General features: G+C 44.8%; 1 protein-coding gene across 1 annotated transcript in view; it reads left to right on the top strand.

Moving 5' to 3' along the window:
- LOC308326840 (sodium/potassium/calcium exchanger 3) overlaps nucleotides 1-26459 on the top strand; it is a gene marked incomplete at its 3' end in the record, with an annotated part of 27384 nt that extends 925 nt beyond the window's left edge. Inside the window, exons 2-18 of the mRNA XM_080779880.1 lie at nucleotides 668-826; nucleotides 6189-6265; nucleotides 6563-6637; nucleotides 6761-6845; nucleotides 8519-8622; nucleotides 9404-9478; nucleotides 9655-9680; nucleotides 10436-10489; nucleotides 10707-10843; nucleotides 18547-18704; nucleotides 19035-19175; nucleotides 21361-21601; nucleotides 22612-22778; nucleotides 24106-24220; nucleotides 25000-25112; nucleotides 25205-25270; nucleotides 26349-26459. Coding sequence (XP_080636006.1) covers nucleotides 668-826; nucleotides 6189-6265; nucleotides 6563-6637; nucleotides 6761-6845; nucleotides 8519-8622; nucleotides 9404-9478; nucleotides 9655-9680; nucleotides 10436-10489; nucleotides 10707-10843; nucleotides 18547-18704; nucleotides 19035-19175; nucleotides 21361-21601; nucleotides 22612-22778; nucleotides 24106-24220; nucleotides 25000-25112; nucleotides 25205-25270; nucleotides 26349-26459 — 1904 coding nt within the window. The remainder of the gene's footprint in view (nucleotides 1-667; nucleotides 827-6188; nucleotides 6266-6562; nucleotides 6638-6760; nucleotides 6846-8518; nucleotides 8623-9403; nucleotides 9479-9654; nucleotides 9681-10435; nucleotides 10490-10706; nucleotides 10844-18546; nucleotides 18705-19034; nucleotides 19176-21360; nucleotides 21602-22611; nucleotides 22779-24105; nucleotides 24221-24999; nucleotides 25113-25204; nucleotides 25271-26348) is intronic.
- Nucleotides 26460-27714: the final 1255 nt, after the last annotated feature.

Genomic DNA, 27714 nt, shown 5'->3' on the forward strand with positions numbered 1-27714 from the left:
TTCAGAGCCGCTGTTGATAATCTGACATGAAAGACTCCCCCCCCCCCCCCCCCCCCCCCCTCTGATGAGACCCCCCCCCCCTCCTCCACCCTCTGATAAATAAATTAGCTTTTTATTCGACTGTGAGGGACGTGTGTGTGTGTGTGTGTGTGTGTGTGTGTGTGTGTTGTGTCATCGGTGCCGCGCTATGAGCTTGTAGGTCTGCTGTTTTCTTTTATCGTGAAAATGTGGCGCAAATCTTTGAATAGGCCTACCGTATATATATTCTTTCAGCGTGAACGTTTTTCACTCAAATCTTTGCTTCTGCGGGGGTCCCTGGAGGGGGTCCCTGGGGTCCCCTAACCCTTCTGAGGGGGTCCCTGGAACAACATATTTTAAGATGGTGGTCGGTGGCCGATTACATATAGTTTTCTGACATGAATAGCGGAGGGGGCGGAGCTTCGCGCCAGTTCAGTCTCGATCCTTTTAATACTTTTAAAAGCATTGAGACTTGTTTATATCAGGGTCCTCATGTTCAATTCATCACCACATTTAAAGACTTCTATGAAACAACAATAATTATGTCGATGTTTATTAACCCTGTAAACACCACATGACAGTGAGTTATTAACCCTGTAAACACCACATGACGGTGAGTTATAACGTCACTGTCATTTAACCCACGCAGGCTCGGATGGCGTGCCGATGGAGGAAAACCCGGACTGGACCGGCGGAGCGCTGCTGCTGCTGGAGGAAAACCTGGACCGGAGCAGCGGAGCGCTGCGCTCCACACGGAGACTGATGGAGGAGAACACAGACAATCTGACCCTGGATCAGCCCAGAGAAGGTAGGAGGATGATGATGATGATAAGTAGATAAAGTTCCCCTCTGGGCACAGGTCTCCACCAGGGCAGGTCAGGTTGTGGCCTCCTGGTGGCGCTATAACAGGACAGGTCTCCACCAGGGCAGTTCAGGTTGTGGCCTCCTGGTGGCGCTATAACAGGACAGGTCTCCACCAGGGCAGGTCAGGTTGTGGCCTCCTGGTGGCGCTATAACAGCACAGGTCTCCACCAGGGCAGGTCAGGTTGTGGCCTCCTGGTGGCGCTATAACAGGACAGGTCTCCACCAGGGCAGGTCAGGTTGTGGCCTCCTGGTGGCGCTATAACAGGACAGGTCTCCACCAGGGCAGGTCAGGTTGTGACCTCCTGGTGGCGCTATAACAGGACAGGTCTCCACCAGGGCAGGTCAGGTTGTGGCCTCCTGGTGGCGCTATAATAGGACCCTCCACCAGGGCAAGGTTTTTTGAGTGAAATCACTGAATATACCTTTAATATCGGACAGATCCGTCTTGAACACATGACTATAGAGATAGGCCCTCATTTATCAATCGAGTGTAAAATCTGCCACAGATTCGAGTGCAGGTTTCGTAGTACACCCACGTCGCCACGGCATTTTACCCATTCGTGCGCAGTGCACGGCGAAGGCGTGATACTGCGCACTGCTGTGATATTAAAGTCCTGTGGATGACTCAGTGATGCCTGCATGAGAGATAGGCTATCATGTCGTCAAGGCAGTCATAATCAACGTTTATGTAGTTTATGTGTTGGCGACGCTCGCCGCGGTCCCGTCCTCCCGAGCCCCGAAAATGATCTCGCTTTTATCTGAACTGTCGAAACTGTCAAAACCTGTCTAAGCACTTATTTAAATGGTGAATGATTAAGCCCCTTGCCTTAGAGCCTGCTAGTACTTACTACAAATAGGCAAGCTGTATGCTTGTCATTGTCACTTGGAAATAAAGGCGTGCAGTCCATTTATGCCTTTTTTTAATAATATCATATATGCCGCATCACCGCATGCGCTCCAAAATCATCTCACAAGTGCGCTTGCATAACAAGGCCAGTAAAGCACTGTTTAAGCACAAACTAATATTGCATATACCGTAACTCCAGAAAGACATTGTTGGCCTGCTGTAGATTAGGCTACAGTACAGTATATAGGCTACCCATGCATGTTGGGACTCTCCGCAGCTGCATTGCACTATAGGCTACTTTCCAACATCATGGAAATATTCCAGCACAGACAGCCCAAATCCTCGCATGCATGCGCTCATGCAAAACACTGTTTAAATGGCTTAAATCAAGCGCGATTTTAATTGTAAAGTTGGAAAGCTCCTACAAATTTCATATGACACAAAGACACATCTTGTAGGTCTATTCCTTTTTTCTTTCGGAAATGGTAAATGTCGAAAATGTCGGCAATTTCGGCGTGCACCCATATTTTGGCGTACGCACGGTTGATAAATGAGGGCCATAGTGTGTACTGTGTAACGATTTGCAGGATTTTTGGACAAAGCAGTTCCTATTGAGTGAAAGATTCTTTATTTATTTATGAAAGAAATACAATATTTACTTTATTTATTTAGTTTATTTTTATTTATGTAGTTTTGTTATAAAGGGGTGTGTCTGTGTGTGTGTGTGTGTGTGTGTGTGTGTGTGTGTGTGTGTGTGTGTGTGTGTGTGTGTGTGTGTGTGTGTGCGTGTGTGTGTGTGTGTGTGTGTGTGTGTTCATAGAGAAGGAGGACTGGAGTGTGTCACAACCACTATCAGCTTTCATCTCTGCACGTGCACACACACACACACACACACACACACACAGAGGCAGCACTCCAACATGGATTAACTGTAGTTTACCAGGTGTGTGTGTGTGTGTGTGTGTGTGTGTGTGTGTGTGTGTGTGTTACTGTGTGAGTAAATATGTGTGCATGAGTGCGTGCGTGCTTGCGCTCTGTCAGTTCTTCCACTCTCCTTTTAGAGTGGAAATATTCTTTATGCACATAATTATGAGTCTTTGAATGTTTTTATTTGAGTTATTATTAGTTATTAATAGTCTGGTGACCACCCGATAGATGGTTGGCAGCCGGAATGTAGACGGCAGTTCAGGAGCAACAAGTTGAAAGAAGAATATGAAGCAAAGACAGAGGCTGAAGTTCAGCAGATGATCCAGGAGAGACGAGAGAAGATTCAGGAGGTCAAACGCTCAGTAGAGCTCAGCAGGAAAGATGCAGATGCAGTCATAGCCGTCAGTGTGCAGCTCTTCACTGCTCTGATCAGCTGTGTTGAGAGAAGCCAGGCTGAGCTCATTGGTGTGGTTGAAGAGAAGCGGAAAACAACCGAGAAACAACCTGAAGGCCTCATTGAAGATCTGCAACAGGAAGTCACTCAGTTAGAGAAGAGAATCTCTGAGCTGAAACAGATCTTGCACACTGAAGACCACCTCCACCTCCTCCAGAACTCTAAATCCATCAACACAGAGTGGAGACCCACCAAGGACTGGACAAAGGTCAAAGTCCATCAGTCTTCACATGTGGACACATTGAGGACTGCTGTGTCTCAGCTGTTGAAGACACTCAGCCAGGAGATGGAGAAGCAGCTGTGTGATGCTGAGATGAGGAGGATCCAGCAATATGAGGTGGATGTAACTCTGGACCCTGATACAGCAAATGACTGTAGAGATTACAGTCATTAGAGAGATTATTCCTTACGTCTCACGGACTCACTTGTTTTCCTTGTTTTCTCCAATTTGTCCCTGACAACACTGAGAGATTCTCTAACTGTCTTTGTGTCTTAGGAAAACAAGGATTCTCCTCAGGAAGGTTTTACTATGAGGTTCAGGTTGGAGGGAAGACTGTGTGGAGATTAGGAGTGGCCAGAGAGTCCATCGACAGGAAGGGATGGATCACAGTGAGTCCCAACAATGGTTACTGGACTATAGAGTTGTGGAATGGAAAGCAGTACTGGGCTTCTGCTGACCCTGATGTCCTCCCTGTAAGAGAGGAGCTCCAGACAGTGGGAGTGTTTGTGGACTATGATAATAATAATAATAATAATAATAAAACTTTATTTGTATAGCACCTTTCATGACATGAAATGCAGCTCAAAGTGCTTTACAGAAAAATGGAGGATAAAAGAAAAGCAAGGCAACAACATTAAAAACAAGCAGTAATGCAATACAGTGAGGACATGGAGGGTCTGGTCTCCTTTTATGACGTGGAGAACAGAGTCCACCTCTACTCCTTCACTGGCTGCTCCTTCACTGAGAGACTCTTTCCATTCTTCAGTCCTGGTCTTAATGCTGGTGGTAGAAACTCTGCTCCTCTGATCATCTCTCCTGTCACCAGATAACCTTCTGGTCCATGTTGCTGGGGTCACCATGAAGAAGAACAGTTTGGAGTTTGTTGGACAAATACAAACAAAAACATAGACAAATAGCAGATCTATGGCTATATACAGATCAAAGCTCTCAATAATAAATATAATAATAATAATAATAATCACACCATAATGTGAAGGGTCAAGCAAAAAAAAGGAGAGAAGCCCTGCTATATATACAAATAAATAAAAAAACATTGCATGGATCCACCTGGGACAATTGCGAACGCAGTGAGCACTTACTATGAGACCTAGCAGATCATGTCTGTCCGTGCGTGCGTGTGTGTCCCCTTTGTGCCCATATATGGAGCTGAGTGATTTGTGATGCAACACACTCCATATTTGGACGTATAGCTGCTTTGGGGACTCCTTATATGGTTATGCGTTCGCTTCCCGCGTTTGCGCGTCCTACTGGTGTATCTCAAGGTCAAAGGTCATCACCTGGGATGTACTAATGTATCCCAAGGTCAAAGGTCATCGGCCTATGTTGTTGTATATGATGTATCACCATGTGTTGTTGTTTATGATGTTGTTGCTTACTGTAAATAAATGCCTAAATTGTATTTACTTCATGGCTGCTACTCTGCTTACAGCTGACAGCCAGGCGCTCTCACTCTCCCTCTCCCTCTCCCCCCCCCCCCCCCCCTCCACTCTCTCTCTCTCTCTCTCTCTCTCTCTCTCTCTCACCAAGAAACTGGTTGCTAGGAAACTGAATGCTACATTTTGAAAAGCCAGACAATTCACCGTGTCTTTGCGGCGCTGGAGAGGGGGGGGGGGGGTGTGGGGTGGTCTTAAAATAGCCGGGGTGTGTGTGTATGTGTGTGTGTGTGTGTGTGGGGGGGGGGGGGGGGGGGGGGTGTGTATGTGTGGGGGGGGTCGTCTTGTCTTACTGTGTGTCTGCAGTGATGGAAACTAAGTATACATTTACTAAAGTAAGCTGTACTTAAGTACTCTAGTACAATTTTGAGGTATGCCGGCAGTGGATCAGCGGTATAGAGTGGCCGGATGGGAACCGTGAGGTTCCCGGTTCGATCCCTGTGGTGCTCCCCCAGAGTTAGTGTGGAAGTGTCCTTGAGCAAGACTCTGAACCCCTGATTGCTCCTGATGTGCAGGTTGGTGCCTTGCATGGTTTCCCCCGCCATCGGTGTGTGAGTGTGTGTGTGAATGGGTGAATGTAATGCACCATCTATGTAAAGGTGTGTGAGTGAATTACATCTCCACCCGTCGAAGAAAACTAATTTTGACGCTTGCATTCCCTCTCTCTCCTCTCTCTATGTCTCTGTCTCTCTCCCCAGGGTGTAGTCAAGTGGAACATGTGTATATATATAGACTGTGTTGCTCCAGAGTCGATCAGCCTGTCCTTTTATTATTTATTTATTTATTCCATTTCCCATAAAGCCTGGGAACCCCCCCCCCCCCCCCTCCCCCCCTCACCGTGTTCCTGCGCTGCCATTGGCTGGCTGCTGGGGGGGGGGGGGGGGTCACCATGGCAACAAGCTGCACCAGAGCAACCCCAGAAGTGCCTTTAGGAACATTTAGCTTCACTAACCGACCAGGGGAGGGCAGTATAGAGACCAGGATTACTGCATGTTTTTGAGAACATGTGAGGGTACCTACCCTAGGGGACACGGGGAGAACATGTGAGGGTACCTACCCTAGGGGACACAGGGGAGAACATGTGAGGGTACCTACCCTAGGGGACACAGGGGAGAACATGTGAGGGTACCTACCCTAGGGGACACAGGGGAGAACATGTGAGGGTACCTACCCTAGGGGACAGCGCTGGTTGGCAGGTATCGAACCCACATATTTGTACCAGCGTGGAGGATTAGATTTATTTATTGATTTATTAAACATGACGTCATGGAGCGCTATGCTCCATAACAGGCTTGATAAGCCCAAAGCTTATTGATACTGCGTACTCGATAAGCCCAAAGCTTATCGATACCTCAGTCTGATACTGTTGTACTACTAATACACGTGTACTCTGTGTATTCACAGCCATCCACGAGTTTCCTGCAGACATCTTCACCAAGGAGCAGAGAGAGAATGGAGCTGTACTTCTACATGTTCTCTGTGTGAGTATAAATACTTTCCCTTCTTTAAAACACCTTGGACAACGCTCCACACGTCCCAGACTCTTCTCCCTTCTTTAAAACACCCTGGACAATGCTCCACACGTCCCAGACTCTTCTCCCTTCTCTAAAACACCCTGGACAACGCTCCACACGTCCCAGACTCTTCTCCCTTCTCTAAGACACCCTGGACAACGCTCCACACGTCCCAGACTCTTCTCCCTTCTCTAAGACACCCTGGACAACGCTCCACACGTCCCAGACTCTTCTGTGATATTAACTCTCTACTGCCCTCTACAGGCCGTCTACATGTTCTACGCTCTGGCCATCGTGTGTGACGTCTACTTCGTTCCTTCCTTGGAGAAGATTTCAGAGGTGAAATTACACACTGTGGCCACTAGGGGTCACTGTGGTCTATTAATATTACAACAGCATGGCACTAGGGGGCACTGTATTCTCTTTTATAATGATATGCTGATGATATGCAAATTTATTCAGAACCTGTCTCTCAGCGAGGACGTTGCCGGGGCAACCTTCATGGCGGCAGGAAGCTCCGCCCCCGAGCTCTTCACCTCTCTGATTGGTCAGTACGGCTCAGCCAATCAGGAGCTTAGTTTTAATAGATTTTAACCCTTTCATTGAATGATTGATTGAATGATTGATTGATTGATTGATTAGTACAGGTCGGAGGATAAAAAAAGGAAAACATGTACAGTGTAGGTTTAACATTTCTTTAAACCTTTAACATTTATTTTTTACGAGGGTCAGTTTCTATTTGCAGCCGTCCGTAGGGGCCCTTTGAGAGCGCTTTTTGAAGGAGTCTATAGGCATTCGCATGTCTTAATGACTGTTGGTAGGGCGTTCCACATTTTGGTGGCATAGGAGCGAAATTAATTTAGTCCCTTGTTTGAGCCGAATCTGGGTTGCACATGGTTCGTTCGTTGAGCTCCCTCTGGTGTTGTGGGCGTGGACTTCGGTGACATTAATTATCTTTCTCCCATGTCCGTATGTATACGTACCCCCCAGCTAGGGATGTTATTTGCTACGCATGTATTGGTTGAGCCCCCACGGTCACCACCAGCCAGGGCAGGAATGTCACGGCGGCCACGGCCGTTCGTGGCCCCTCTCGTTGGCCGTGTGCCCCCGAGAAATGACACGCCCAGACACGCCCAGACGGCCACAGTGGCCGCACCGGCGCCCACAGCAGTTTCAATTTTACCGTTTTGTCCTCTGCGCGATTTCCCAGTGATTACGGTAACCTTCCCCAAACGACTTGTATTGCCATTGCAGTGGTTTGATTATTTTGCGTGCTTATAACTAGACCACGCTGGTCGTCATGACACACGCACGGGCGCGCATGCGTGCGCACGTACACACACACATACACACAACACACACACATCACACACACACACACACACCACACACACACACACACACACACACACACACACACACAGACACACACAAACACACACACACACACACACACACACACACACACACACACACCACACACACACACATTAGAGCTATGGACCAGAGCTAATGGAGAGATCTCATCTGTCACTAACCTCTCTACAATGCCATCTGCCAGTCACAAAAATACATGTTACAGAATACATTTTTACAATATTTTACAACAGTAGCTACTTATATTTTGTTATTTAAAGCTGTGATTATTTATTTAAGAAGCACTGTTCTGAACCAATGTTCGCCTTGAAAAAAGATAAATGTAATCATCCTTAACCTTTAAGCTAATAATTACTTCATAATGACTTAAAATATTTTTTTAATGTATGGCCTTCATGCCCTGGCACTCGGCCTTGTGCCCTCAAAAGGTTGACCACACTAAAGGCCAAGTGCCCCTAAAAGGATGAACTGCCCCCACAGCTATGGGACGTTAAATCTGATGACCGGGTACCTCGGTTAACGAGCAGGATTTTCAAACCACCGTAAATCGGAATCCAGGAGAGCTGCAAAGTTCGGATGTAATCTGTGACTTTGTACCGGCATTTAACCCATTCTGACCTGAGATCAGATTCATACGAGGTTTCCACTGGACACACACTGGTCTGATTAAACACTTCAGTGTGTGCTTGTGCTAATGATACTTTGGAGGAATTATTTAGACGGGTACATGTCATGAGTATCTTAGTGTATTCATCATTAAAGGGGGCGTCTCTCTCTCTCTCTCTCTCTCTCTCTCTCTCTCTCTCTCTCTCTCTCTCTCTCCCCCCTATGTCTCTCGCCCAGGTGTCTTCATAACCAAAGGGGACGTGGGCGTGGGAACCATCGTAGGATCAGCCGTCTTCAACATCCTCGTCATCATCGGCCTGAGTGGAATCTTTGCAGGACAGGTACTCTATTACTTTATGTATTACTTTATGTATTACTCTATTTTCTGTATTTGTTAATGTACTAATTAACAGGGCAGGTACTCCTTTTTACTGTATTTATTAATGTACTAATTAATGTATTTATTACTTTATGTATTACTCTATTTACTGTATTTATTAATGCACTAATTAATGTATTTATTACTTTATGTATTACTCTATTTACTGTATTTATTAATGCACTAATTAATGTATTTATTACTGTATTTGACGTCACCTGAGCCTTGGAGAAATGAAGTTCAAAGAGTAACATCTCCATTTACCGCTCCACCTCCTCCACCTGTAGTCTTCAGCTCAGGATTGACCATAAACATTTATTGCAAAGCTATATTGCATTTAGTATGGCGGTGTGGCTCTGCTCATGTGATATCTCAGATTATCTGTGCATTGAGACACAGCTTAGAACCGCTGCTCCTTCGCTGGTCGGGCATCTCGTTAGGATGCCCCTCGGGTGTCTCCCTAGGGAGCACAGAGTCAGCTCGGCATGTAGAGTGAATGCAGACCAGTAACTGTAACCAGACCAGTGACTGTAACCAGACCATTGACTGTAACCAGACCAGTAACTGTAACCAGACCAGTGACTGTAACCAGACCAGTGACTGTAACCAGACCAGTGACTGTAACCAGACCAGTAACTGTAACCAGACCAGTAACTGTAACCAGACCAGTAACTGTAACCAGACCAGTAACTGTAACCAGACCAGTGACTGCATATTAAGCGGTGTTCTCTCCTCCTCTCCAGGTGGTGGTGCTAACCTGGTGGTCGTTGTTCAGAGACTCCTCCTACTACATCCTGTCTGTGCTGGCGCTCATCGCGGTGAGATCACCGTTAACTCTGTTATCATCTACGGTAGCACAGTGACATCACAAATACATTTCCGTACTTTATTTAACTCTATTTTAACAATGAGATATCTTTAAGTGTGTCTGTACTGTGTGTCTGTACTGTACACAAACAATCTGTTCTAAATAATGTTAATTCTCTGTCTTCAGGTCATCTATGACGACGAGGTTTTTTGGTGAGTCTGAATTAAATTATTACATTTAAGATTAATTACATTTATATTCATATTTATACAACTAAGTTAATTACATTTATATATATATATTTTTTTTATCCCACGATTTTGTAACCCATTTTTCACCCCTGTGTCAATCATCTACTGTGATCCTGGGCTCTACACACCCTCCGCCAACCTGGGGAGAGCAACGGACTTAACTCATGTTTCCTTCATGCTTGAGTGTCCAAGTTGCTCCTTTACACCTGACAGGGGGGAGTTTCCCTGGTTGGACGTAGCGCGTGGAAGGAACACGTTATTCCAACCAGTTCCTTTCCCCTCCATCAGGCGCCCCGGCTGGCCAGGGGGAGGCAGTTTAGAGACCAGGATTACTGCATGTTTTTGTGAGGGTACCTACCCTAGGGGACACGGGGAGAACATGCAAACTCCACACAGAAAGGCCCTTTCGCCAACCCCCGCCTTCGGGTATGGGCACTGAGGAGGAAACACGCCGCCAGCACCCACAGTGCCCCGAGCGGGAATCGAACCCAGGACCTTCTAGCTGTGAGGCGACAGCACTACCAACTGTGCCACCGTGCCCCTACATTTATATATATATAACTAAGACGACATCACGGCCCGCCAAAAAAAACGTTATCGACTAAATCAATTAATAAGGACTGACTAAAACTGAATACAAACTGCTGTCAGTTTGTTACAAGTACATGTTTTGAACATACATATTTTTCACAATAAAAGTATGGTCTGTTTTCCAGGTGGGAGTCGCTGCTTCTCATGACCATGTATGGAGTTTACATCATCATCATGAAGTGAGTATGATATTATACATGTTCCAGTAACACTCCATATATGGAGTTTACATGCTGTTACAGTAACACTCCATATATGGAGTTTACATCCTCCAGTATCACTCCATGTATGGAGTTTACATCCTCATTAAGTGACATCTAGTGGCAGCATGTGGTCTATTCTCCTGATGAACACTCCACAGACTTCATAGTGTTTTCTGCGTTGTGTGGGTTGCAGGTTCAACTCCCAGCTCCGGGCGTACGTGAACCGTCAGCTGGGCAGCGGAGGGCGTCTGGCGTGCTGCCCGGGCTCAGAGGCACGTCGGATCCACAAGAACCCGCCCGGCAACACCTCCATGGTGCTGCTCAGTAACGGTACGTCTCTAAACATTATAATTGTCTCCAGGTAAAGAGGAGGGGTCTCTAAACATTATAATTGTCTCTATAAAGAGGAGGGGTCTCTAAACAGTATAATTGTCTCTATAAAGAGGAGGGGTCTCTAAACAGTATAATTGTCTCTATAAAGAGGAGGGGTCTCTAAACATTATAATTGTCTCCAGGTAAAGAGGAGGGGTCTCTAAACAGTATCATTGTCTCTATAAAGAGGAGGGGTCTCTAAACATTATAATTGTCTCTATAAAGAGGAGGGGTCTCTAAACAGTATCATTGTCTCTATAAAGAGGAGGGGTCTCTAAACATTATAATTGTCTCTATAAAGAGGAGGGGTCTCTAAACATTATAATTGTCTCTATAAAGAGGAGGGGTCTCTAAACATTATAATTGTCTCTATAAAGAGGAGGGGTCTCTAAACAGTATAATTGTCTCTATAAAGAGGAGGGGTCTCTAAACATTATAATTGTCTCCAGGTAAAGAGGAGGGGTCTCTAAACATTATAATTGTCTCTATAAAGAGGAGGGGTCTCTTACAGTATAATTGTCTCTATAAAGAGGAGGGGTCTCTAAACATTATAATTGTCTCTATAAAGAGGAGGGGTCTCTAAACATTATAATTGTCTCTATAAAGAGGAGGGGTCTCTAAACATTATAATTGTCTCTATAAAGAGGAGGGGTCTCTAAACATTATAATTGTCTCCAGGTAAAGAGGAGGTGTCTCTAAACATTATGGCCCTCATTTATCAATCGAGTGTAAAATCTGCCACAGATTCGAGTGCAGGTTTCGTAGTACACCCACGTCGCCACAGCATTTATAAAGTGATCGCAAACAGCTGATCCTTCCTTAATTTCGTTCTGACGTTAATAAATGTGACGGCTGAAATCTATCTGGCACGCCCTATGAAATCAAACCTCGCCCTCGTTTTTGTGACTTGAAAACGGCAATACGTTTCCTGAAACCATGGTAACATGAAAAAATAGGTTTCTGCCGTGCCTTGCTGCTGCCCGCCTCACCCCCCTCTCTCATACACACGCACAGCACGCACACGCAACTTGCAAGCCCAACTAACTGGTGTGTTGTTAAATAAATAAAAAACGAACACCTGCATGAATTAAATAAAGTTGTAGGCCTACCCTGTCTGTTTCTCCTCTCGCTTCGCTTCCCTTATTGCTGCCCGCCTCACGGTCCTCACCCCCCGCACGCCACGCACGCACATATCGCAATTTGCAAGCAACTTTCACTGTGTGTTGTTAGTTGTATATTAAATTATTAAAGTATTTTTAATTTAATATACAACAAGATATATTAGTGAACGAAAACCTGAACCTGAACCATAATTAAATAACAAATAGGCACACACACGCTGCTGTTTTGCAGGTGCTCCTCCTGTCCTGTCCTGTCTGTCTGTCTCTCTCTATCACTGTGGTCCGTCCGTGACCAACTGACCATGCACGTTCGACAGTCTATTTAGATTGCCTCGCAGTCGCTGCAGTGGCTGCAGGACTGTCAACTGTCAATTATATTAATGTGCAGCCAAAATATATGGTACTGGTGGTGGTGGGCTGACTGGCTGGGTTAGCCTATATCGCCGATGCGGTTCCCATGCACTTGCGCTGGGCTGGCACGGCACATTTGACATTCCAGTGACACGTCAGGTTTATTAAACGAGGAGGAGATTGCATATACCGTAACTCCAGAAAGACATTGTTGGCCTGCTATAGATTAGGCTACCTACAGTATATAGGCTACCCATGCATGTTGGGACTCTCCGCAGCTGCATTGCACTATAGGCTACTTTTCAACGTCATGGAAATATTCCAGCACCGACAGCCCAAATCCTCGCATGTATGCGCTCATGCAAAACACTGTTTAAATGGCTTAAATCAAGCGCGATTTTAATTGTAAAGTTGGAAAGCTCCTACAAATTTCATATGACACAAAGACACATCTTGTAGGTCTATTCCTTTTTTCTTTTCTTTTTGTGTAGCCCATATACATACCTATACAGTTTTATATTAACATTTTAGGAGTGAATACATATGTTTCGATGCCTTTGGCAGCCTCTCAGCTGGTCAAACAATGCTGCTCCGTCGTTCTACGACAGAAAAACAAGCGTACGCCAGCTCACGAGTCAATTTCAAGCTTTGCCGGAAATGGTAAATGTCGAAAATGTCGGCAATTTCGGCGTGCACCCATATTTTGGCGTACGCACGGTTGATAAATGAGGGCCTTAAATTGTCTCCAGGTAAAGAGGAGGGGTCTCTAAACAGTATAATTGTCTCCAGGTAAAGAGGAGGGGTCTCTAAACATTATAATTGTCTCTATAAAGAGGAGGGGTCTCTAAACATTATAATTGTCTCTATAAAGAGGAGGGGTCTCTAAACAGTATAATTGTCTCTATAAAGAGGAGGGGTCTCTAAACAGTATAATTGTCTCTATAAAGAGGAGGGGTCTCTAAACATTATAATTGTCTCCAGGTAAAGAGGAGGGGTCTCTAAACAGTATAATTGTCTCCAGGTAAAGAGGAGGGGTCTCTAAACAGTATAATTGTCTCCAGGTAAAGAGGAGGGGTCTCTAAACATTATAATTGTCTCTATAAAGAGGAGGGGTCTCTAAACATTATAATTGTCTCTATAAAGAGGAGGGGTCTCTAAACATTATAATTGTCTCTATAAAGAGGAGGGGTCTCTAAACAGTATAATTGTCTCTATAAAGAGGAGGGGTCTCTAAACATTATAATTGTCTCTATAAAGAGGAGGGGTCTCTAAACATTATAATTGTCTCCAGGTAAAGAGGAGGGGTCTCTAAACAGTATAATTGTCTCCAGGTAAAGAGGAGGGGTCTCTAAACAGTATAATTGTCTCCAGGTAAAGAGGAGGGGTCTCTAAACATTATAATTGTCTCTATAAAGAGGAGGGGTCTCTAAACATTATAATTGTCTCTATAAAGAGGAGGGGTCTCTAAACATTATAATTGTCTCTATAAAGAGGAGGGGTCTCTAAACAGTATAATTGTCTCTATAAAGAGGAGGGGTCTCTAAACATTATAATTGTCTCTATAAAGAGGAGGGGTCTCTAAACATTATAATTGTCTCTATAAAGAGGAGGGGTCTCTAAACAGTATAATTGTCTCTATAAAGAGGAGGGGTCTCTAAACAGTATAATTGTCTCTATAAAGAGGAGGGGTCTCTAAACATTATAATTGTCTCTATAAAGAGGAGGGGTCTCTAAACATTATAATTGTCTCTATAAAGAGGAGGGGTCTCTAAACAGTATAATTGTCTCTATAAAGAGGAGGGGTCTCTAAACATTATAATTGTCTCTATAAAGAGGAGGGGTCTCTAAACATTATAATTGTCTCTATAAAGAGGAGGGGTCTCTAAACATTATAATTGTCTCTATAAAGAGGAGGGGTCTCTAAACAGTATAATTGTCTCCAGGTAAAGAGGAGGGGTCTCTAAACATTATAATTGTCTCTATAAAGAGGAGGGGTCTCTAAACATTATAATTGTCTCTATAAAGAGGAGGGGTCTCTAAACATTATAATTGTCTCTATAAAGAGGAGGGGTCTCTAAACAGTATAATTGTCTCTATAAAGAGGAGGGGTCTCTAAACATTATAATTGTCTCTATAAAGAGGAGGGGTCTCTAAACAGTATAATTGTCTCTATAAAGAGGAGGGGTCTCTAAACATTATAATTGTCTCTATAAAGAGGAGGGGTCTCTAAACAGTATAATTGTCTCTATAAAGAGGAGGGGTCTCTAAACATTATAATTGTCTCTATAAAGAGGAGGGGTCTCTAAACATTATAATTGTCTCTATAAAGAGGAGGGGTCTCTAAACAGTATAATTGTCTCTATAAAGAGGAGGGGTCTCTAAACATTATAATTGTCTCTATAAAGAGGAGGGGTCTCTAAACATTATAATTGTCTCTATAAAGAGGAGGGGTCTCTAAACAGTATAATTGTCTCTATAAAGAGGAGGGGTCTCTAAACATTATAATTGTCTCCAGGTAAAGAGGAGGGGTCTCTAAACATTATAATTGTCTCCAGGTAAAGAGGAGGGGTCTCTAAACATTATAATTGTCTCTATAAAGAGGAGGGGTCTCTAAACATTATAATTGTCTCTATAAAGAGGAGGGGTCTCTAAACATTATAATTGTCTCCAGGTAAAGAGGAGGGGTCTCTAAACATTATAATTGTCTCCAGGTAAAGAGGAGGGGTCTCTAAACATTATAATTGTCTCTATAAAGAGGAGGGGTCTCTAAACATTATAATTGTCTCTATAAAGAGGAGGGGTCTCTAAACAGTATAATTGTCTCTATAAAGAGGAGGGGTCTCTAAACAGTATCATTGTCTCTATAAAGAGGAGGGGTCTCTAAACATTATAATTGTCTCTATAAAGAGGAGGGGTCTCTAAACATTATAATTGTCTCTATAAAGAGGAGGGGTCTCTAAACATTATAATTGTCTCTATAAAGAGGAGGGGTCTCTAAACAGTATAATTGTCTCTATAAAGAGGAGGGGTCTCTAAACAGTATAATTGTCTCTATAAAGAGGAGGGGTCTCTAAACATTATAATTGTCTCTATAAAGAGGAGGGGTCTCTAAACATTATAATTGTCTCCAGGTAAAGAGGAGGGGTCTCTAAACAGTATAATTGTCTCTATAAAGAGGAGGGGTCTCTAAACATTATAATTGTCTCCAGGTAAAGAGGAGGGGTCTCTAAACATTATAATTGTCTCCAGGTAAAGAGGAGGGGTCTCTAAACATTATAATTGTCTCCAGGTAAAGAGGAGGGGTCTCTAAACATTATAATTGTCTCTATAAAGAGGAGGGGTCTCTAAACATTATAATTGTCTCTATAAAGAGGAGGGGTCTCTAAACATTATAATTGTCTCCAGGTAAAGAGGAGGGGTCTCTAAACAGTATAATTGTCTCTATAAAGAGGAGGGGTCTCTAAACATTATAATTGTCTCCAGGTAAAGAGGAGGGGTCTCTAAACAGTATAATTGTCTCTATAAAGAGGAGGGGTCTCTAAACAGTATAATTGTCTCCAGGTAAAGAGGAGGGGTCTCTAAACATTATAATTGTCTCTATAAAGAGGAGGGGTCTCTAAACATTATAATTGTCTCTATAAAGAGGAGGGGTCTCTAAACATTATAATTGTCTCTATAAAGAGGAGGGGTCTCTAAACATTATAATTGTCTCTATAAAGAGGAGGGGTCTCTAAACAGTATAATTGTCTCTATAAAGAGGAGGGGTCTCTAAACATTATAATTGTCTCTATAAAGAGGAGGGGTCTCTAAACATTATAATTGTCTCTATAAAGAGGAGGGGTCTCTAAACAGTATAATTGTCTCTATAAAGAGGAGGGGTCTCTAAACATTATAATTGTCTCCAGGTAAAGAGGAGGGGTCTCTAAACATTATAATTGTCTCTATAAAGAGGAGGGGTCTCTAAACATTATAATTGTCTCTATAAAGAGGAGGGGTCTCTAAACAGTATAATTGTCTCTATAAAGAGGAGGGGTCTCTAAACAGTATAATTGTCTCCAGGTAAAGAGGAGGGGTCTCTAAACAGTGTAATTGTCTCCAGGTAAAGAGGAGGGGTCTCTAAACATTATAATTGTCTCCAGGTAAAGAGGAGGTGTCTCTAAACATTATGGCCCTCATTTATCAATCGAGTGTAAAATCTGCCACAGATTGGAGTGCAGGTTTCGTAGTACACCCACGTCGCCACGGCATTTATAAAGTGATCGCAAACAGCTGATCCTTCCTTCATTTCGTTCTGACGTTAATAAATGTGACGGCTGAAATCTATCTGGCACGCCCTATGAAATCAAACCTCGCCCTCGTTTTTGCGACTTGAAAACGGCAATACGTTTCCTGAAACCATGGTAACATGAAAAAATAGGTTTCTGCCGTGCCTTGCTGCTGCCCGCCTCACCCCCCTCTCTCATACACACGCACAGACGCACAGCACGCACACGCAACTTGCAAGCCCAACTAACTGGTGTGTTGTTAAATAAATAAAAAACGAACACCTGCATGAATTAAATAAAGTTGTAGGCCTACCCTGTCTGTTTCTCCTCTCGCTTCGCTTCCCTTATTGCTGCCCGCCTCACGGTCCTCACCCCCCGCACACCACGCACGCACATATCGCAATTTGCAAGCAACTTTCACTGTGTGTTGTTAGTTGTATATTAAATTATTAAAGTATTTTTAATTTAATATACAACAAGATATATTAGTGAACGAAAACCTGAACCTGAACCATAATTAAATAACAAATAGGCACACACACGCTGCTGTTTTGCAGGTGCTCCTCCTGTCCTGTCTGTCTGTCTCTCTCTATCACTGTGGTCCGTCCGTGACCAACTGACCATGCACGTTCGACAGTCTATTTAGATTGCCTCGCAGTCGCTAGTCGCTGCAGTGGCTGCAGGACTGTCAACTGTCAATTATATTAATGTGCAGCCAAAATATATGGTACTGGTGGTGGTGGGCTGACTGGCTGGGTTAGCCTATATCGCCGATGCGGTTCCCATGCAGCCACGCTGGGCTGGCACGGCACATTTGACATTCCAGTGACACGTCAGGTTTATTAAACGAGGAGGAGATTGCATATACCGTAACTCCAGAAAGACATTGTTGGCCTGCTGTAGATTAGGCTACAGTACAGTATATAGGCTACCCATGCATGTTGGGACTCTCCGCAGCTGCATTGCACTATAGGCTACTTTTCAACGTAATGGAAATATTCCAGCACAGACAGCCCAAATCCTCGCATGTATGCGCTCATGCAAAACACTGTTTAAATGGCTTAAATCAAGCGCGATTTTAATTGTAAAGTTGGAAAGCTCCTACAAATTTCATATGACACAAAGACACATCTTGTAGGTCTATTCCTTTTTTCTTTTCTTTTTGTGTAGCCCATATACATACAGTTTTATATTAACATTTTAGGAGTGAATACATATGTTTCGATGCCTTTGGCAGCCTCTCAGCTGGTCAAACAATGCTGCTCCGCCGTTCTACGACAGAAAAACAAGCGTACGCCAGCTCACGAGTCAATTTCAAGCTTTGCCGGAAATGGTAAATGTCGAAAATGTCGGCAATTTCGGCGTGCACCCATATTTTGGCGTACGCACGGTTGATAAATGAGGGCCTTAAATTGTCTCCAGGTAAAGAGGAGGGGTCTCTAAACAGTATAATTGTCTCCAGGTAAAGAGGAGGGGTCTCTAAACATTATAATTGTCTCTATAAATAGGAGGGGTCTCTAAACAGTGTAATTGTCTCTATAAAGAGGAGGGGTCTCTAAACAGTGTAATTGTCTCTATAAAGAGGAGGGGTCTCTAAACATTATAATTGTCTCTATAAAGAGGAGGGGTCTCTAAACATTATAATTGTCTCTATAAAGAGGAGGGGTCTCTAAACATTATAATTGTCTCTATAAAGAGGAGGGGTCTCTAAACAGTATAATTGTCTCTATAAAGAGGAGGGGTCTCTAAACATTATAATTGTCTCTATAAAGAGGAGGGGTCTCTAAACATTATAATTGTCTCTATAAAGAGGAGGGGTCTCTAAACAGTATAATTGTCTCCAGGTAAAGAGGAGGGGTCTCTAAACAGTGTAATTGTCTCCAGGTAAAGAGGAGGGGTCTCTAAACAGTATAATTGTCTCCAGGTAAAGAGGAGGGGTCTCCCGTGCTGATGGTAGACGAGCTTCTCATCCTGAATCCTCCCAAGCTGTCGTTCAGCGAGGCCGGGCTGCGCATCATGATCTCCCCACACTTCTCTCCTCGCACCAGGCTCTCCATGGCGTCCCGCGTCATCATCAGCGAGGTACGGACAGACAGACAGACAGACAAGACACTCATCTTTAACCCATTTTGGGGCAGGAACCCCTTTTGGTGTTAGCGTCACGTTATGCTTTAGCTATTTAAAAAATAGCAGATCTACAAGCTCATAGCGCGCCACCGAGTGGCGCGCTACGAGCTTGTAGGTCTGCTATTTTTGAAAAAGTCGACTGAACGACTGACATAGAAACATAGCTTTTTCAGAAAACTGTCATTTTCAAACAGACATTTTTAGAATCTGATCTCGGGTCAGAATGGGATAAGTACGTACGTAGCGTGTCTGTCAAAGGATCAATCATTGTTTCTCTACATTCAGAGACGGAGGCTGATCGGGGACCCCCAGGACACCGGGGCTCTCCCCAGGTCCCGGCTGGAGTCCGCCAGCAACGGGCGTCAGGCCGCGGCGGTGTGGAGGCGGGGCTCCGGCAGTCTGGAGAACGGCAACGGAAACATAAGGGTAAATAAAGGACACATCTGATGATTCTTAAGGGTTGATTCCATGCTCTCTGATTCTTAATAATAAAATAATAATAATAAAACTTTATTTGTATAGCACCTTTCATGACATGAAATGCAGCTCAAAGTGCTTTACAGAAAAATGGAGAATAAAAGAAAAGCAAGGCAACAACATTAAAAAACAAGCAGTAATGCAATACAGTGAGGACATGAATAACAAAAATAAAAAATAAAAGATCAATTAAAAGCAATGTTGTAGAAGTGGGTCTTGAGCTGAGCTTTAAAAATGTCTACAGAGGCTGCCTGACGAAGGTACAGTGGGAGCTTGTTCCATGCCGTCGGCCCGTAGAAGCAAAAAGCTGCTTCCCCGTATTTTTTAGTTGCCATTTTTTTTGGCAAAGCGAGCAGGCCAGCAGTGGAAGACCTTAGGGGGCGGTTTGGGACATATTTAGGCAGGCAGTCATGTAGGTAGGAAGGTGCGAGACCATTGAGAGCTTTATAGACAAGTAAAATCATTTAAAAATCAATCCTAAAAACAACCGGAAGCCAGTGCAGTGATGCCAAGGGTTGATTCCATACTCTCTGATTGGTTGATTCCATACTCTCTGATTGGTTGATTCCATACTCTCTGATTCTTAACACATTTAGTACCGGAACTGCATCAAAATAAAGGCGCTGCTTGCGCCAGAGTAATCGCCAGAGTAGTGATCGCTTCTATTTTGAAAGCCATGAACCGGAAATACTTTCTTAAAAAAGTTGACTGACAAAGTGCCATCACAATCTCCGATCATCTTAATATATTTATATACGCTCCAAAAATAGTTCATATTTTGCGGGAGAGACGGATGAGGAGCAGAAACGCAGCGCCAGCATATCGATCCATTCATCACCACGGAGAGCGCCCTGGATGAGGAGATACGAGTCATTCTTTCCGCCGCGCTAACATGGGAGTCAATGACAAGCTAATAGTTTCACAGAGCGTTAGCATACGGCAAGCGAAAAGCGAAATGCCAAAAAAAAAAGAAGTAATTATTCTGAATATTATTATCTCGCCCCGCGTCGTTTGGACGTCGCTAGGACGTCCACAGACGTCTAAGGCACCTCTCGGTTCCAATCCTTTTTTGACGTTTCAGGACGTATTATGTACAAAATGTGTTAAGGGTTGATTCCATACTCTCTGATTGGTTGATTCCATACTCTCTGATTGGTTGATTCCATACTCTCTGATTCTTAAGGGTTGATTCCATACTCTCTGATTGGTTGATTCCATACTCTCTGATTCTTAAGGGTTGATTCCATACTCTCTGATTGGTTGATTCCATACTCTCATACATCTTAAGGGTTGATTCCATACTCTCTGATTGGTTGATTCCATACTCTCTGATTGGTTGATTCCATACTCTCTGATTGGTTGATTCCATACTCTCTGATTGGTTGATTCCATACTCTCTGATTGGTTGATTCCATACTTTTGGTCGTAAAGCTCCGGTACAACTACAACATGACGTCACTCTGACGCAACTTCTGAAACGCATTCCTCCAGACCTTTTGTTCTGAAAGCTGCACTCCCAGATGTTGTAACTCTCCGAACTCTACTTCGGAGAACAAATAAAAGTCTGATCTTTCCGACGAAAAGGGGGAGGGTGGTAACCTGACGCTGCCAGATGAGGGCGGTATTGCGGAAACATATTCCCCAACACAACACTCATCTGGGATCTCTGACGGAGTTGAGCCCTGAGTCAGATCTGCTTCGTACCGAACCAATCAGCGTGAGCTAAAGGCGGGATGCGGATGTGACGGTATATAGACACGTCGATATGATTGGTTGTGTTTGCACGCCCACACGGTGATAGACAGACGCTCCCATCCAATCATCTACCATGTATCTTGAAAAAAAGGAACAGCCCCGTCATCAAATTTGCTTCCGCGATCCCAGATCCAAATAAGCTGTGAAACAAATTTGTGTAGCAAGCTTTTTGGATCTGGCAGCGTCAGGTTAGGAGGGTGGGGGGGGGGCAATCAAACACAAGTGTTCGGTCAAACCACGTGACTTCCATTGGAAAAGCATCAAGGTGGCCATCAAACACAGGCAGAGCACCAGAACATTTGTTCTTTATGTGTGTACGAAGCCTCAGGTGACATTGTCTTAGTCAAAAGACTAAACAAAGTGACCTTTAACCTTGCAGGCTGCGCCAGGAGGCTCCTGGAGTCTAGAGAACGGAGGAGGAGGGGTGGAGAAACCATCTCCTCTGGACGAAGCTTCCTGTGGAGATGGAGACAGTCCTCCTGCAGAGAAGAAGAAGCCTGGAGGAGACAGAGACAGTCCTCCTACACAGAAGAAGAGGTTGGAGGAGGATGCCGAGGTGTGTCACACTGAGGAAGAGGAGGACGATGAAGACTCTTCATTCAGTCCTCTGCGGCTGCCAGGTGAGCAGCATGTCGTTCATTAATATCAGGATATTTTAGTCGTAGTCTTCGGACGCGTTCATTCATTCATTCATTCACACTAGCATGCTGTACTGCGATTAAAACTTTGCGTATTCTCGGAAAGTGCGCTTCGTTTGGCAGGTGTGAAGCCTCAATCGAAGTCTGATGCGGATAAACAGTGTGTAATGCTATAGAATAGATTATCCCGTAGTGTGTCATTGCTATCAGGTTCCAGATCAGAAAAACATCGGGGAGTGTATTGACCACCCTTAGTCAACAAAATGAACTGTGTTTTAACTGGGTTTTCATCGCGCGGCACCGAACTTGTAGCTCTGCTATTTTTGAAAAATCGTGAAAATGTGTCTCACATCTTTGAATATATATTCTTTCAGAGTTTCAGTTTTAAACTCAAATCTTTGCTTCTGAGGAGGGGGGGGGGGGGGGGGTCACTGGAACAACATATTTTCAGATGGGGGTCGGTGGCCAATTACAGATAATCTTTGGGGTCCTTGACATGAAATATGGAGCACCACTGATATAGAAACACGAGGTTTTAAAAAGACATCAGGCCTAAATGGGTTAAATCAACCAGACGTTTTAGTGTGTCATACAAAATGTTTTAGGAGAGCAGGCTATATGTGGGATACCTTAATGGTTGTAGAAGGAGAGCAGGCTATATGTGGGATACCTTAATGGTTGTAGAGTTTTGACTTTGAATGTCACAATTTTTCTGGGTTTCTGTTGTGAGCGCGAGAAGGTTCCCAGTAAATTACACGCTGGTATGTGATGAAACTGTCCCTATCGTGTGTGTGTGTGTGTGTGTGTGTGTGTGTGTGTGTGTGTGTGTGTGTGTGTGTGTGTGTGTGTGTGTGTGTGTGTGTGTGTGTGTGTGTGTGTGTGTGTGTGTGTGTGTGTGTGTGTGTGTGTGTGTGTGTGTGTGTGTGTGTGTGTGTGTGTGTGTGTGTGTGTGTGTGTGTGTGTGTGTGCGTGCGTGCGTGCCCCCCCTCCAGACGGAGCCTGTGCGCGGGTCAGGTGGCTGATCTCCTGGCCTCTGCTCCTGTTGCTCTACTGCACCGTTCCAAACTGCGTCCTGCCTCGCTGGCATCGATGGTTCATGGTCACCTTCATCGCCTCCACGCTCTGGATCGCCATCTTCTCCTACCACATGGTCTGGATGGTAGGTCTCTAGACATCTGCTCCTACCACATGGTCTGGATGGTAAGGTCTCTAGACATCTGCTCCTACCACATGGTCTGGATGGTAAGGTCTCTAGACATCTGCTCCTACCACATGGTCTGGATGGTAGGTCTCTAGACATCTGCTCCTACCACATGGTCTGGATGGTAGGTCTCTAGACATCTTCTCCTACCACATGGTCTGTAGTTCTGACTGCAATGGGAAGTTCATTCCATAGTTTAGATTGGGAGTGAGTCTGTAGTTCTGACTGCAATGGAAAGTCCATTCCATGGTTTCCCTCAGGTCTGGTGATGCAAACCTCCTCGATGTCCCCAAAACCAAACTCCGTACGTGGGGGGACAGAGCTTTCGCCTTTGCTGCCCCAACCCTGTGGAATGCCCTCCCTAAGGCACTCAGAGATGCCCCCACCCTTCAAACCTTCAAATCCACCCTCAAAACCCACCTCTTCAAAATTGTCTTCCCTAGCTAACCCTTTTCACTGTCTTGCAAATGTTCTTTAGCTTTTAGTGTTATTTTTCCTTTTCTTTCTATTAAAGTTGTTTTTAATTTGTTGTTACCTCTGTAAAGCCCCCCCATGTAAAGCGTCTTTGGGTACTCAGAAAAGCGCTATATAAGTTTGAGATATTATTATTATTATTATTATAGATTGGGAGTGAGTCTGTAGTTCTGACTGCAATGGGAAGTTCATTCCATAGTTTAGATTGGGAGTGAGTCTGTAGTTCTGACTGCAATGGGAAGTCCATTCCATAGTTTAGATTGGGGGTGAGTCTGTAGTTCTGACTGCAATGGGAAGTCCATTCCATAGTTTAGATTGGGAGTGAGTCTGTAGTTCTGACTGCAATGGGAAGTCCATTCCATAGTTTAGATTGGGAGTGAGTCTGTAGTTCTGACTGCAATGGGAAGTTCATTCCATAGTTTAGATTGGGGGTGAGTCTGTAGTTCTGACTGCAATGGGAAGTCCATTCCATAGTTTAGATTGGGGGTGAGTCTGTAGTTCTGACTGCAATGGGAAGTCCATTCCATAGTTTAGATTGGGGGTGAGTCTGTAGTTCTGACTGCAATGGGAAGTCCATTCCATAGTTTAGATTGGGGGTGAGTCTGTAGTTCTGACTGCAATGGGAAGTTCATTCCATAGTTTAGATTGGGAGTGAGTCTGTAGTTCTGACTGCAATGGGAAGTTTATTCCATAGTTTAGATTGGGGGTGAGTCTGTAGTTCTGACTGCAATGGGAAGTCCATTCCATAGTTTAGATTGGGAGTGAGTCTGTAGTTCTGACTGCTGGGTGATCATCATGTTATTGTTTACAGGTTAGCATCATCAGCTTCACACTGGGCATCCCAGACTACATCATGGGCATCACCTTCCTGGCAGCAGGAACCAGCGTTCCAGACTGCATGGCCAGCCTCATCGTAGCTAGACAAGGTAAAAATACACCAGCGTTCCAGACTGCATGGTCCATTTAAATAGCGCCTATGTACATGTGCATTACATTCACACACATACACCGATGGTGGAGGAAACCATGCAAGGCACCAAACTGCACATCAGGAGCAATTAGGGGTTCAGGGTCTTGCTCAAGGACACTTGGACACTAACTCTGGCGGACTGCATGGCCAGACAAGGTACAATTCAGTATTTAAGTCCGACGTCATTTTGTAGTGCTACGTTACGTCCGGGTCCAAGTGGCACCAGCTCCACAGGCTGGGAGCTCCACAGGCTGGGAGCGTCGCTCCACAGTCTCGGAGCGTCGCTCCACAGGCTGGGAGCGTCGCTCCACAGGCTGGGAGCACCGCTCCACAGGCTGGGAGCATCGCTCCACAGGCTGGGAGCGCCGCTCCACAGGCTGGGAGCATCGCTCCACAGGCTGGGAGCGTCGCTCCACAGCCTGGGAGCACCGTCTAATTCGTCTAATTCTAAGAAAAGATCCTGTGTTAGACGGCCCACCGCAGTCCAGTCGCTGTAGATTTAATATTACCTCAAGTTGTTGTCGATTTCCTCTAGAGTGTTTTGGCTACATTTAAATGCTCCAGCCACATCCGGGACAACATCCGGTCCGTCGGTAAAAGTGCTCCGCTGCTGTGTGTGTGTGTGTGTGTGTGTGTGTGTGTGTGTGTGTGTGCGTGTGTGTGCGTGTGTGCGTGTGTGTGTGTGTGTGTGTGTGTGTGTGTGTGTGTGTGCGTGCGTGCGTTCGTTCGTTCCAGGCCTTGGCGACATGGCCGTTTCCAACTCCATCGGCAGCAACATCTTCGACATCCTCCTGGGTCTGGGATTCCCCTGGGCACTACGCACCCTGGTGGTGGACCCCGGTACTACGGTAGGTTGCAATACACTACACACCCTGGTGGTAAAACTAAAAAAGGCAGGCGGGCGGGCGGGCGTCATAATGTTATTTTTTTTCATCTCCAGATCTCCATCAACAACAAAGGACTGGTGTATTCTGTCATCCTCCTGTTGGCCTCGGTCTTCCTCACGGTATGTCCTCCTCACCATCACTACTTCACTGTGTCCTCACGGTATGTCTTCCTCACTGTCACTACTTCACTGTGTCCTCACGGTATGTCCTCCTCACTGTCACTACTTCACTGTGTCCTCACGGTATGTCCTCCTCACCGTCACTACCTCACTGTGTCCTCACGGTATGTCCTCCTCACTGTCACTACTTCACTGTGTCCTCACGGTATGTCCTCCTCACTGTCACTACTTCACTGTGTCCTCACGGTATGTCCTCCTCACTGTCACTACTTCACTGTGTCCTCACGGTATGTCCTCCTCACCGTCACTACTTCACTGTGTCCTCACGGTATGTCCTCCTCACCATCACTACTTCACTGTGTCCTCACGGTATGTCTTCCTCACTGTCACTACTTCACTGTGTCCTCACGGTATGTCCTCCTCACTGTCACTACTTCACTGTGTCCTCACGGTATGTCCTCCTCACCGTCACTACTTCACTGTGTCCTCACGGTATGTCCTCCTCACTGTCACTACTTCACTGTGTCCTCACGGTATGTCCTCCTCACCGTCACTACTTCACTGTGTCCTCACGGTATGTCCTCCTCACTGTCACTACTTCACTGTGTCCTCACGGTATGTCCTCCTCACTGTCACTACTTCACTGTGTCCTCACGGTACGTCCTCCTCACTGTCACTACTTCACTGTGTCCTCACGGTATGTCCTCCTCACCGTCACTACTTCACTGTGTCCTCACGGTATGTCTTCCTCACCGTCACTACTTCACTGTTTGATAGGTGTGAATGAGGCCTTAAATCGCCCTACAAAGGGCCTAATCACTGACTTCTCAGACAAAATCTATTTATACTTGTTGGGTTGTTTTTTTGTTTTGTTTTTTAACTAGGGCTGCGACTACTGCCAATATTTTCTCTGCGATCATCCAATGGATTAGTTAGTGTTTTTTCCCCCGACTAATCTAATAAACGAGAATCACAGCTAAGTTAAACAGGTTATAACTCATGTTACTGCATCCTATGTTCTGCCCACCCGTCCAGGTGGAGGTAAACGGGTTATGACTCATGTTACTGCCCCCTACAGGTGACGAGCGTCCATCTGAACCAGTGGAAGCTGGACCGTCGGCTGGGCGTCGGCCTCCTGTGTCTCTACGCTGTCTTCCTGCTCTGCTCGGTGCTCATTGGACAGATGTGACCATGTGACCGTCTACCTAGTCTCGCACGGAGTAATCTAGTAAGAGAGTGTTTTCTCCCGTTGAGGAAGTGTTCATTCTGTCTCAATGGGATAGTTCCAGCCATAGTTCCAACTATAGCCCATAGCACCCCACTTTGTCTCAATGGGATAGTTCCAATGTGTGGAACTATAGCCCATAGCACCCTGCTTTGTCTCAATGGGATAGTTCCAATGTGTGGAACTATAGCCCATAGGCAACCCGCTTTGTCTCAATGGGATAGTTCCAATGTGTGGAACTATAGCCCATAGGCAACCCGCTTTGTCTCAATGGGATAGTTCCAATGTGTGGAACTATAGCCCATAGGCAACCCGCTTTGTCTCAATGGGATAGTTCCAATGTGTGGAACTATAGCCCATAGGCAACCCGCTTTGTGGCGAGATCAAAGCGTGTCGCCACTCTCTTACTAGATTACTCTGGTCTCGAGTAGCTAGACAACTATTCCACAATCTCCGAATGCTACGTATAGAGTCTGGAACTACACCTCCCCAAATCCGAGTAATTTGTCATATATGTTAAGATATCTTTAGAGCTTTTTTTTAAAAATTATTTCCATTTCATCTAAGCAACAAGCTATATTATGCTTAGATGATTTCTATTTATATTAGGATAAAATTGCGCGACTGTAAAGACGAAACGGAAGTGGCGAGGAGGCTTAACTTCCGCTTTATATTTTACTTATGATTAGAGCTTCCGTCGCTCCAGACTGTACGACGGAAGCATTTATATTTTACTCATAATCAGAGTTGCTCCAGACTGTATGACGGAAGCATTTATATTATATTATATTATACTCAAGATCAGAGCTTCCGTTGCTCCAGACTGTACGAAGGAAGCATTTATATTTTACTCATGATCAGAGTTTCCGTTGCTCCAGACTGTATGACGGAAGCATTTATATTTTACTCATGATCAGAGCTTCCGTTGCTCCAGACTGTATGACGGAAGCATTTATATTTTACTCATGATCATAGCTTCCGTTGCTCCAGACTGTATGACGGAAGCATTTATATTTTACTCATGAACAGAGCTTCCGTTGCTCCAGACTGTATGACGGAAGCATTTATATTTTACTCATGATCAGAGTTTCCGTTGCTCCAGACTGTACGACGGAAGCATTTATATTTTACTCATGATCAGAGCTTCCGTTGCTCCAGACTGTATGACGGAAGCATTTATATTTTACTCATGATCAGAGCTTCCGTTGCTCCAGACTGT

Source organism: Protomyctophum bolini (genome assembly GCF_963924005.1).
Source record: "Protomyctophum bolini genome assembly, chromosome: 13".
Classification (NCBI taxonomy): domain Eukaryota; kingdom Metazoa; phylum Chordata; class Actinopteri; order Myctophiformes; family Myctophidae; genus Protomyctophum; species Protomyctophum bolini.